This window comes from Aethalodelphis obliquidens, unplaced genomic scaffold, assembly GCF_003676395.1.
Source record: "Aethalodelphis obliquidens isolate GAN/ISIS:26980383/991018 unplaced genomic scaffold, ASM367639v1 scaffold53, whole genome shotgun sequence".
Lineage (NCBI taxonomy): Eukaryota > Metazoa > Chordata > Mammalia > Artiodactyla > Delphinidae > Aethalodelphis > Aethalodelphis obliquidens.
Window position 1 is genome coordinate 8,267,983 of NW_020837997.1, and position 12,362 is coordinate 8,280,344.

Sequence of the window (12,362 nt, forward strand, 5' to 3'; positions counted from 1 at the left end):
AACGAAGACCCAACGCAGCCAAAAATAAATTAATTAATTTAAAAAAAAAAGTTCACTGAGCACTTATTATGTGCCAGGCTAAGTGGTGAATATGGCAGACATGTGAGCTCCTGGTTTTCGGTTTGAGGGCCAGGTAGACGCACGATATCAGCCCCATGTGATGTGTGCTAACAGAGTCACATTTGGAATGGACCAGGGACACCTGAGCCCGTGGTCCGTCAGGTGCCACACACCCAGCCAGTGTGTCCTGTCTCTTGTATTCAGGGTGGGAAGAGAGAGGGGCCAGAGGGTCCCATCTGTGCTCCCCACCCCCACTTTCTCCCCGCTCCCTTAGAAACAAGCCAACGACCTGGTATCCACGCTGAAGAGGTGCACCCCCCACTACATCCGCTGCATCAAGCCCAACGAGACCAAGAGGCCCCGTGATTGGGAGGAGAACAGGTGACACCCCCGCCCCGCCTGGGCCAGTCCACACCAGCTGACCCTCCCTTCACAACCCCCCCAGGGTCATGGGACCCATCAAAGGGCTCACCCAAGCCGACCCCTAGGACCAGTGCAAAACCCCTCAGGGCCCCAGGGTTATACCTAACACTGATCAAGACCCCTAGGGAGGACCCCAGACTGTCTGTAGGATGCCCCAGGGACTAACACAGTCCTCCTCATTCCCCAAACCCCACGTGCCACCCCCTGAAACTGAAACTGACCCCCGAACACAGATCCCCCAGAACCGAGGCCCCCCCCAATGCACAAAACTAACTCTCAAGCAGGCCCCTGTGTCCAGCAGTGAACCTCCCTCCCTAGACCTCAGAACTCACCCCCCTAAACTGCCTCCAGCACGAATCCAGACAGCCCCCCCAACTCCCAGGGGACTCAGGCTGCCCTCCCTCCAGGGTCAAGCACCAGGTGGAGTATCTGGGCCTAAAGGAGAACATCAGGGTGCGCCGGGCAGGCTTCGCCTACCGCCGCCAGTTTGCCAAGTTCCTGCAGAGGTGAGGCGCCCTCCACCACACACACCCTGGCCCCAACACCCAGCCGCCCTGCTAGCTGCTCAAACCCTCCCCTGCTCTCCCCCTCCAGGTATGCTATTCTGACCCCCGAGACGTGGCCGCACTGGCGTGGGGACGAGCGTCAGGGGGTCCAGCACTTGCTGCGGGCGGTCAACATGGAGCCAGACCAGTACCAGATGGGGAGCACCAAGGTCTTCGTCAAGAACCCTGAGTCCGTAAGTGTGTGTGAGAGACAGACAGACAGACACCAGCATCACCTGCACGGTCCTGCTCTTCAGGCCACTGTGCGACTGTGGGCATGCTTCCTCTCCCCTCCAACCCTCAGTTTCTCCATTTGGAAAGTGGGGAGAGTCATAGCCACACTGCAGGATCAGGGCGAGGATGAGACAAAACAGAAAGTCCGAGGCATGGTGCCTGGCATGTAGTAGGTGCTCAAAAAAAACTAAATTAGCTGAACAGTCCATGGTGGCGAGGAAGCAGGTGAAGAAACGCATGGCCGCCTGTGCTGACATCCCCTTGGAGGAGATAAGAACTCACAGCTTATCCAGAATATGTCTTTTTCTATATTTTTTTTTTTGGCCGTTCCATACAGCTTGTAGGATCTTAGTTCCCCCCCAGGGATTGAACCCGTGCCCCCTGCAGTGGAAGCATGGAGTCCTAACTACTGGACCGTCAGGGAATTCCCAGCTCTTAGCCTTTTATGAAAAGGCTAGAAGCACCACTGACATTATGCCACCTCTGCTTCCAGGGGCAAAAGGAAACAAACAAAGCAGCAATGACAAAGAAGTTCTGGGGATCTAATGTACAGTGCAGTGATTACGGTTGACAGTACTGTATTATATACCTGAAATTTGCTAAGAGAGTAGATCTTCAATGTTCTCACCACAAGAAAGACATGGTAATTATGTGACAGGACAGAGGGGTTAGCTAACCTAAGTGGTAATCATTTTGCAACATATATATGCATCAAATTAACTCATGTACACTTTAAACTTACACGGTGTTATATGTCAGTTATATCTCAATAAAGCTGGTGGGGGAAGTTTTTTTAAAAAGCAACAATGACAAGAATAACGAAAAAACAAGGCTAGGAATCCCCTAAGGGCCCATCTGGCCCCCTGCTTCAGTGCACGGATTGGAAAGCACACAGGGAAATGGTCATCTCAATGAGCTGTACTGGTTCACCAGACTCCCAAGGGAATCTTAGGTTCCCCAACCCAGGACAAGCTGTAGCACCAGGGAAAGGTATGCTGGGGACGTGGGCCAGGTCCAGCTGGGTGCCCATCACCTGCATAATCATGGCATCTGCTCTATAGCATCTCAGGGACTTTATGAAGACAACCAGGAGATTGTCTGCATGATTCCCTTGATGTTACTGTAACTTACAAGTAACTATTCTCTCATCAAAGCAAAAACATAACACAGTGGGGTGGAGCCTCTAGAGATTGCATAGCTACAAAAATAATCTATCTTGGGAGGTCCAGATTCTTCATCCCCCAAGTGTGTCTGCATCTACCTCCTAGAGCTTTTCCCTATGGAGGAGCTTTGCTCCAAGAAATAAAAACAGTCTAGAATCAAAAGCATACAATGTAGATATTGCAGTCTGCACATTTTGAGGTGGAGAAGGTGAACCAGCTGGAAATAATGACATTCACAAAGGGAAAAGCTTGCTGGGAAAGTTTTATAAGGAAAAAGACTGAAATTTTGCACAGGAAAAAAAACCTGATCCTGATGAGAATAATTTTAGTAAAACGGAAACGATGTAACTGCGCTAGATCAAAAATTGATCAAAGAATTAAATTACTTAATGGAGTTGGAGCCTTTCTCAACTAAAAAGGCACTTATGTTAGATTTGGGTTTTGTTTCTTCTAAACGTGGACTCAAAATGCCTTGAATGCTTTACACACCGATCGGCCTTCACGGCCCATCATCCCAGGTGTATTCGTTTCCCAGGGCTACTATAACAAAGTATCTGGATGGCTTAACCCAACAGAAATTTAATTTCTCACATTTCTGGAGGCTAGAAATCCAAAACCAAGAGCAGGGCCACGCTCCCTCTGAAGTTTCCAGGAAAGGATCCTTCTTCGCCTTTCCCTCACTTCTGGCGATCGCCAGCAATCCCTGGCATTCCTTGGTGTGTGGACGTATCACCTCTACATCCTTAGTGTATAGTCTCTGCCTCTGGCATCACATGGCCTTCTCCTCTGTGTGTCTGGGTCCAAATTTCCCTCTTCTTATAAGGACACCAGTCAGACTGGATATAGGGCTCACCCTACTCCAGTATAACCTCGTGTTATCTTGATTACATCTGCAAAGACCCTCTTTCCAGATGAGGTCACAATCGTAAGTTCCCACTGAGTGGATAGGAGTTTTGGGAGAACGCTATTCAACCCAGTACACCAGGGCCAAGCTCAGATTTGGGGCACGCCCACCCCTGCCTGTCCCAGCGTAAAGAAGATGCCGTTAAAACTCTGGAGACAGGAAGATACATTTCCCAAACTGAAAACACATCCTCTTCACTGGGCAGAAATCACAAGGTTGGAGGACACTTGTCCTGGTTGACTGGCCCACCCCCAGTTCTGCATGGCTGGTCTCCCTTTACTTGTAACTGTCCTTCCCTCGGCAAACCACAGAATGCATTTACGTGCCCTCCAGACACCCTATACAAGGCATTACTTGAACGTGCTTTGCACACATACCCATGGACCCACAGAGTATTGGTCTGAGAATCAAAAGAAGATGTAAATGCTAGTCAACTCCCAGCAACCTGTGAACCTGAGATTTTTTTTTTTCCTGGTGAGAACTCTCCACTTTTTATGAACAGTTATTAAACACCCGCAGCTTTAAAAGTCCTTCAAGGTATATATTTTTAAAGTGAGAATTCTTTTAGTCCTGGCAGGGAAGCCTGGGGTTTCTGGGAGACATCAGCCACCTTGGTCAGCAAAGTGGCAGCCATGCTTTCAGCAGTGATGTGATATTTGTGTATTTGAGAAACCCCTCTGGGTGAAATGTCAATTATTTTTCTAAATAAAGCCCGACTTTATTTTCAATACTTTTCCCATTTTCACTGATTGACAATGCTGTACCTTCTGTCACTAAATTTCCATTTGAATTATGACATTTCCCCATCATCCATCCTGGTCCAACTGGTTGTTCTATTCTTTGACCAGCACCCCATTGTTTTTATTACTGCAGATTTGTAATATTTTCATATCCAGTAGTTTTCTTTCCCTGATATAGTCACCAGTTATTATTCCAGATGACCTGCTCTAATATAGTTTATTCTCTAAGTCCCCTGTGGGTGGAGACTCTTAAAATTCAAAAGCCTTGGGCTTCCCTGGTGGTGCAGTGGTTGAGAGTCCGCTTGCCGATGCAGGGGACACGGGTTCGTGCCCCAGTCCGGGAAGATCCCACATGCCGCGGAGCGGCTGGGCCCGTGAGCCATGGCCGCTGAGCCTGTGCGTCTGGAGCCTATGCTCCGCAACAGGAGAGGCCACAACAGTGAGAGGCCCGCATACCGCAAAAAAGAAAAAAAAATTCAAAAGACTTTTCTCTGCTTTCTATGAAAGCTTCCTTTCCAGGGCTGCCACGGATGGGTGTGCAGGTTGTATACTGCACAACCATGTGGTAGCCGGTCACATCCCAGTCCTATCCATCAGATTTTCACATCTGCAGTACTTTGTTGGTTTTCCAAGATGCACACGGGTTTGCATTTCTAACATCTCTGAAACTGAAGTGTACCTCACATGGATGACATGCCATAGCTTAATTAGCATGAGAAACCATGATGTTATACCGTTTCCAGTAAGACCACACAGCTAGTAAGTGGCAGAGCTGGGATTTGAACCCAGCAAGACAAACCTGCAGTTATAATTTAATGCAGAAGATTGTGCCCCATATTGGGACCCTGGGTCCGGTCATTTGGAGAAAGACAAAATTTTTTGCCCACAGTGTAAGAGCGTGTGTGCGGGTGCCTGTCAGCAAGAGCACGTGGGTGGGGTGGGCTCGGGGGAAACTGGAGACTGTGTTCCCCGGGGAGATGCCAGGACCCACCGGCCCTCCTTCTTGCCCAGCTCTTCCTTCTGGAGGAGATGCGAGAGCGCAAGTTCGATGGCTTTGCCCGCACCATCCAGAAGGCCTGGCGGCGTCACGTGGCAATCCGGAAGTACGAGGAGATGCGGGAGGAAGGTGAGAGGCTGCAGGTGGGAGGCTGGGGCTGAGGACAGAGGGGCCTGGAGGAGCCAGGCTGTGATCTCTGCCCCTCACCCTGTGTCGCCGCAGCTTCCAACATCCTGCTGAACAAGAAGGAGCGGAGACGGAACAGCATCAATAGGAACTTCGTTGGGGACTACCTGGGGCTGGAGGAGCGGCCGGAGCTGCGTCAGTTCCTGGGCAAGAGGGAGCGAGTGGACTTTGCTGACTCGGTCAACAAGTACGACCGCCGCTTCAAGGTGAGGCACTAGCAGGCGGCCACATCTGGGACCCTGACCCCAGCCTGGCCACCCCCCACCAGAGGTACACCCTCCCCTGGCCCAGACACACCTGCCCACAGGTGTAGGCTCAACTAATGTAGATACAGTTGTCCATCAAATACGCCCTCGTGTAGCCCAGACACACCTGTCCATCAGATACATCTTCACCTGGCCAGACACATCTGTCCATAATTACACACTCACCTTGTTCAGAAGCCCTGACCACAGATTCACTTTCCCTTATCCTGGACATACCTATCCATTAGGTGGTACATTCTCACCCAGTCTAGACAGACCTCTCAGTTAGACACACCTTCACTTGGCTCAAATGCACCTGTGCACAGGTAAACTCTCATCGGTCCTGGGCGCCCATGTCCAGCAGGCATACCTTCACCTACCCTGTACCTGTTCACTGCCCAGAAACCCCTTTCTAGCCAATATACCCTTACTTAACCTCCTGTTTCTTATATAAAGTAACCACTCATGTAGCTTCACATGGAGGGACCCTCACCTGACCTGTCCTTCACCTGACCTGCCAGCGCTACCTCTCTGCCTGGGGTTGATCCCCTGGGGCCAGGCTGCCGATGCCCGGGGCTCCTGCCACCAGTCTCTCTGGTTTTGCATCCTCATAGGCCATCAAGAGGGACTTGATCCTGACGCCCAAGTGTGTGTATGTGATCGGGCGGGAGAAGGTGAAGAAGGGACCTGAGAAGGGCCAGGTGCGTGAGGTCCTGAAGAAGAAGCTGGAGATCCAGGCCTTACGGGGAGTTTCCCTCAGGTGGGGCTCCCACAGGCACCCCCGCCAGCCCCCTTCATTCTCAGCTGCCCTCTTACTTGTTACCCCATCTGTCACCCTGAACGTCTTACCTGCTGCTGTACCTGCAACCTTCACTTGATCCTACCTGTCACCTTCACCTGCCCTCGCATTCATGATCCTTATTTGCCAACAGCACCTGTCCCCTCACCTGACCCTTACCACCTTTTCCAGCTCCTTGCCACCTCTCCCGTTTCCCCCCACGTGTGTAACCCCTCACTTGCCCCTTACCTGACCCCTGACCCTATTCTGTCGCATCTCAAATGTCAGTCCTGCCAGCCTCACCTGTCACTCTCACCTGCCCTTCCTCCCGCCCCTCCCCCAGCACGAGGCAGGACGACTTCTTCATCCTCCAAGAAGACGCGGCCGACAGCTTTCTGGAGAGCGTCTTCAAGACCGAGTTCGTCAGCCTCCTGTGCAAGCGCTTCGAGGAGGCGGTGCGGAGGCCCCTGCCCCTCACCTTCAGCGACACGTACGACCCTCACCTCCTGCACCATCCTCGGGCTGGGCACAGTGCTTCCTCCTCCGCCTCGCGGATCGGCCGAAATGCGCCCGTGCCTCGCCCCCTCCCACCCCGGGTCCGGAAAGGATGGAATGGGGAGGTGATCCCCTCTTGGGGGGAGGTGGGGACCCCCACAGCTTCCTCCTCTCCTCACAGACTACAGTTCCGGGTGAAGAAGGAGGGCTGGGGCGGAGGTGGCACCCGCAGCGTCACTTTCTCCCGTGGCTCCGGCGACGTGGCGATGCTCAAGGCTAGCGGTCGGACCCTCTCGGTCAGCGTGGGTGATGGACTGCCCAAAAGCTCCAGTGAGTCTACGCCGAACCGGGAGACGGAGACTAAGAAGCGCTCAGGAAGAGGCGGGCCCCTAGGGGCGGGACCATCCATAGGGACCAATCAAGGCTGTGGGGGCGGAGCCAGTGGCGCGGGCCAAGGGTGGGTGAAGGCCATGGAGGGGCGGGACTTGAGAGACCTAAAGAGAGAACACGGCCGTGAAGAGGGCAGGGCTCGCGAGGTGACCAATGAGTGGGCGAGAAACATGGAAGGGGCGAGGCCAGGGAGTCCACCCTTGAGCCGGCTATGAATGGGGAGAGCCTTGGAGTGGGTGGACCCAGGAGCCAATGAGAGATAGGTTCCCGGAGGGGCGGAGCCAATTATTGGGCGGAACCAGTGTTCCAGTAACTAAGGGGCTCCCTCCTGGTAGGAGAGCCGGCGAGCCGCGGGAGCGGGGACCGGGGCGGAGCCACAGAGTGGATTGGACTTGTGGGCGGGGCCAAGAACCTTGTCTGGTCATCACTCAAATCCCTACATCTTTTCCCCTTTCCCTTTCAGAGCCTACACGGAAGGGAATGGCCCAGGGAAAACCCAGAAGGTCGGCCCAGGCCCCTACCCGGGCAGCTCCCGGGCCCCCTAGAGGTGAAGAGACACCCCCCACTAAGTGTCTTCCTTGCCTCTTGTGGGCTCCAAGGCCTAAGCCAGACCTCTTGTCGACAGGATTTAACAAGCAGAGATGACCATGCTCTTCTTTTCTGTCCAGAACTCTCCATAGCTCCCCATCTCCCAAAGAATAAAGCCAAAGCTTAGTTTGGTATTCAGAGCCCTTCAGAATCCGAACCCAGCTAACCACTGACCTCTTCTCTCCTCCCACCTTACACTCCTGTCATGCAAGCTACATCTTATTTTGCCAACTTACCAAATTTGTTCTTACCTCCAGGCCTTTGCTTGGGCTGTTTGCTCTGCCTGTCTCCCAAATTCCTGCTCCACTTGAGCTCTTATTCATCCTCCAAGACCCACCCACAAAAGCCCTCCTACAGAAGAGGGTAGGGGAAAATCTTACCCCTTCAGAGTCTCCCTCTAGGGCCTCCTAGCCCCAGGGTCTCTCTCTCCAGGCCATTCCTTACCATACTGGGTTAAGAGTAGCTGCCTCTTCCCTCAGACAGGGAACTTGGAGCCAAGTCCCCCCAAATCCTCCTAGCATCACCCTGACAAATGCCCCCATCTCATTGCAGGCCTGGATCGCAATGGGGTGCCTCCCTCTGCCAGAGGGGGCCCCCTACCCCTGGAGTTCACATCCAGACGGGGCTCCCAGAAGCCACCACAGGGCCCTCCGTCCTCAGCCTTGGGGGCCAGCAGACGCCAACGGGCACGGCCTCCCTCGGAGCACAACACAGAATTCCTCAGTGTTCCTGACCAGGGCATGGCTGGGTAGGTGGTGTGAGAGGGCAGCCCCAGGAGGTGGGGGAGTGTCTGGGGCTATGACGAGTGCCTCCATGTGCCCACAGCATGCAGAGGAAGCGCAGCATAGGGCAGAGACCTGTGCCCGGTGTGGGCCGACCTAAGCCCCAGCCACGGACACACGGCCCAAGGTGCCGGGCATTGTACCAGTATGTGAGCCAAGATGTGGACGAGCTGAGCTTCAACGTGAACGAGGTCATCGAGATCCTCATGGAAGGTGTGTGTGCCAGGGCAGAAATGGGAGGAGCCAGGGCCTGGAGGTCACCTCCTAAGCCACCCTGGGAGCCTGGCCTCACTTGTATCGCACCCTGTACCCCAGCCTCATTCTTCTCACCTGTCAAGCACTAGGACTAATAGCAGAACCTACTTTGTGAGTAGGAAATGGGCCATGTCTGGATGGCCCAGGCCTCCAGACCTCCTACCTTGCCCCTGGGTTGCCCCTAGAGGAGCCTGGGACTCAACAGCACCCTCTGCAGGTGGGTAGGGGAACCCTTAGGGGTCATTCCTGGTTCCTCCAAGGGGATTATGGGGAGGGACCTATAGGAGGAGATGGATGAGGGACGAGCACAAGTGAATGGTCAAGAAAATGTCAGCGTGTGAGCCAGTGGCAAGGAAAACCCACGCGTTGCTCCCTCCCTTCCTCCTGTCTTCTCTTTTTTTTTGGAAGTCCCCTAAAAGACATGTTTCTTCTTTTCTTTGCCGCACCGCTCAGCTCGTGGGATGTTAGTTCCCGGACCAGGGATCAAAACGGGGCCCTCGGCAGTTAGACCGCAGAGTCCTAACCACTGGACCGCTGGGGAATTGCCCTTCTGTCTTCTCTTTTCAGCTTCTGCCTTATGCCAGGCCAGTGCAGACGAATGACAGAAAGACAGACACAGAGCCAGCATGAAAGGCTTTCTCCGGAGCGGGCTGGGCTCAGCCTCACGCTCTCTTCTCTCCCACAGATTCCTCAGGCTGGTGGAAAGGCCGGCTGCATGGCCAGGAGGGCCTTTTCCCAGGAAACTACGTGGAGAAGATCTGAGCAGGACAGGGGCCTGGGATCCTGCCATCCCACCTGCCTGCCTGGATCCTGCCAGGAGCCAGGCCCTGCAATGCGGGTCTCATTTCCCTTGGCTGCATTGGCCAGAAGGTCCAGTCCTGTGGCCTCCAGCCCAGCCTAGCCCAGGTCCTGGGTCTAGGGATCACCACTTAAGCCACCCCCGGGCCCTGGCTTCCCCCAAGGCACACCTGTTTCCTCCTGTGTCAAACAGGGCTAACAGCAGAACTTACCTCCCAGCTGCCTTGTGAGTAGGAAGTGAGCTGTGTCCTGCAGGCAAAGTGCCGGGCACAGTCAGGGGGACCTTGACAAGCTTGACTTCCCTCCTTTTCTCACCACTGAGGCAATAAATGTTTGCCGAGTGAAAACATGAGTAAACTTACTGAACAAGGACCACCTTCTCACAACCCTGTGGGGTGGTAGCAGTGAATATCCCATTTTACAGATGGAAAAATGGAGGCTCAGAGAGGTTTAGTCACTCACCCAAGATTGCACAGAGCCAAGTCTTGAACTCAGATATGCTTCTGCCCCTCACAAAGCTTGAATTTGTCTCACCTGCTAGCTTCCAGAAGCTGCATGCTAGCTTTCCTGCAGCAAATGTTCCAGTGGGTCCTGTCAGCTTTGACTCTGCACCCCCTGCCAAACAAACTGGGACCCTACTGGACCCTGACAAAGGAGGCAGGTCCCACATGGCCCCCCATAATTCACCCTGAATCACCCCTGAACCCTGACCCCCACCCCATGTCTGTGTTTACTTAGCCCTCACTCACCTGGCGTCAGGACCAGTTCTGACATTCGAGGGCCCTGGCCTTCTGCACTTATTGTCATGGTGAAGAGGGGGTCAGCCTAGCTACCAGTCCCCTCCAGCTGTCTCTTGGTCCCCGCAGCTGTCTCCAAACCAGTGCCGGAGTCTGAGCCTTTCAGACCTTTCCAAATGAACAACCGCTCTGTGCTCAGCCCCATGAAGAGCAGTCAGTCTGGGAGAGATGGAGCCAGATGGGTGGGGTCAGGACTGTGCCAGAGAAGGGACAGGGCTTGGAGCAGGGGAGGGAGATGCAGAGAGAGTGTGGACATTGCTGGAGGAGCCAAGAAGGATGAAAAGAGTCAGCAGACCTTTTTTTTTAAAATTTATTTATTTACATATATTTTTTGGCTGCGTTGGGTCTTTGTTGCTGTGCGCGGGCTTTCTCTAGCTGTGGTGAGCAGGGGCTACTATTTGTTGCAGTGCGCGGGCTTCTCGTTGCGGTGGCTTCTCTTGTTGCAGAGCATGGGCTCTAGGCACGCGGGCTGCAGTATTTGTGGCGCACGGGCTTAGTTGCTCCGCGGCATGTGGGACCTTCCCCGACCAGGGCTGGGAACCCATGTCCCCTGCATTGACAGGCGGATTCTTAACCACTGCGCCACCAGGGAAGCCCTGGGTCAGCAGATCTTGATGGCAAATACCACACAGAGTGATCTATGCTGTGATGGGAGGACTCCAGGCAGAGGACACCTACCCACCTGGGGGATGGGAGATGAGGTATCAAAGAAAGACTGGTCAGCAGAGCCTTCTGTAGAATCTACACCTACCTGGGAAGCTGAGCGTGGCTGGGAAAAAAAAAATCCCAATTTTGCAACTGGGTCTCAACAGCCTTTTATTAGCCAATCACTATACAAAAGCATTTAACCAGTCCCTTGAATGTCCCTGGTTCTCTGCATCTCTGATTTTTGCCCCTCCACTGCCCAGTCACCACTGTGAGTGTCTCTCTGCAAGACTTAGATTGGGGGACAGAGTCGGGGAGGACGGTGTGAGCCACAACCTCATCAGCTGGGCATTTCCTGGTGCTGAAGGGGAATGAGGGCCTCTGTCTCCCTTCTCTGCCCTAGAATTCATCATGCAGGCTGCCCCCCCTCCTGTCACTTTGGGGTACAGCCCTGTGGCCCCACTGCCACAGCAGGCACCCTGTTTGCAGGAAGTGGGGCCTTCCGGGCAAGACTGATGGGTGAGGTTTGGGTGAGGCACTGGGGGTGAAGAAGGGAGTGGGTTTGACATCTTCTAACAGACAGCATCTCACATCTAGGTTATAGCATCTTCGGACTGCAAACCTCAGTCAGCTTGGTCCCCCCCACTCAGCAACATCCTGTTGACTCTTTTACAAAATTTCTTAAGTTGGGCCCCTCCTCTCTCTTTCTTGGTTCCCTGTCCTTTCTGGGACCTCGCCCCACCCTTCCCCAGATTGCACCAACCTCCCCTGCACACACACACACACACACACACACACCTCCACCCTGTATCAAAATGATGTTTTTTTTTAATTAAGGAGTTTTTAATACAGTTAATGAGTTTTAACTGTATTAATGATAATCAAAAGAAAACAGTTTTTTAAAATTCAAACAGCCCATGGGAATTCCCTGGCTGTCCAGTGGTTAGGACTCTGCGCTTTCACTGTGGTGGGCCCGGGTTCGATCCCTGGTCGGGGAACTAAGACACAAGGAATTTTTTTGGCCGCAATGCACAAGCGGCGTGGTGCGGCCAAAAAAAAAATTCAAACAGCCCAAAAGTGTGAAAAATCTGTCTTCCCCTCATTCGAAAATTCCTGTCCCCCCCAATTTGTTAATGTCCATCTCCTTCCAGTGGTATTCTTAGCGTATAAAAGCAGATAGGTACATCTTATGTATACATAGATGGAAATACACCGTACGTAAAGCCTAAACTTGCCTAGAACTCAAGAAATACTTCCTGAACGGTTAAATAATGTATTATAGAGATCTGAGATCAAAGATCCACTTTACCGTCCCCACAATGACCCATCCTCCAAAC

The 12,362-nt window shown here is 53.2% G+C and overlaps 1 protein-coding gene across 2 annotated transcripts in view; it reads left to right on the forward strand.

Moving 5' to 3' along the window:
• The window catches only part of MYO1F (myosin IF), a 31,277-nt gene extending 21,347 nt beyond the window's left edge, over positions 1 to 9,930 (forward strand). For both annotated transcript variants that reach the window (XM_027085287.1, XM_027085286.1), the window contains exons 17-28: positions 335 to 441; positions 891 to 989; positions 1,078 to 1,222; positions 5,081 to 5,195; positions 5,289 to 5,458; positions 6,112 to 6,257; positions 6,619 to 6,765; positions 6,952 to 7,100; positions 7,624 to 7,707; positions 8,301 to 8,496; positions 8,574 to 8,743; positions 9,471 to 9,930. In XM_027085287.1, coding sequence (XP_026941088.1) covers positions 335 to 441; positions 891 to 989; positions 1,078 to 1,222; positions 5,081 to 5,195; positions 5,289 to 5,458; positions 6,112 to 6,257; positions 6,619 to 6,765; positions 6,952 to 7,100; positions 7,624 to 7,707; positions 8,301 to 8,496; positions 8,574 to 8,743; positions 9,471 to 9,547 — 1,605 coding nt within the window. In that variant the 3' untranslated portion in view covers positions 9,548 to 9,930. The remainder of the gene's footprint in view (positions 1 to 334; positions 442 to 890; positions 990 to 1,077; positions 1,223 to 5,080; positions 5,196 to 5,288; positions 5,459 to 6,111; positions 6,258 to 6,618; positions 6,766 to 6,951; positions 7,101 to 7,623; positions 7,708 to 8,300; positions 8,497 to 8,573; positions 8,744 to 9,470) is intronic.
• Positions 9,931 to 12,362: the final 2,432 nt, after the last annotated feature.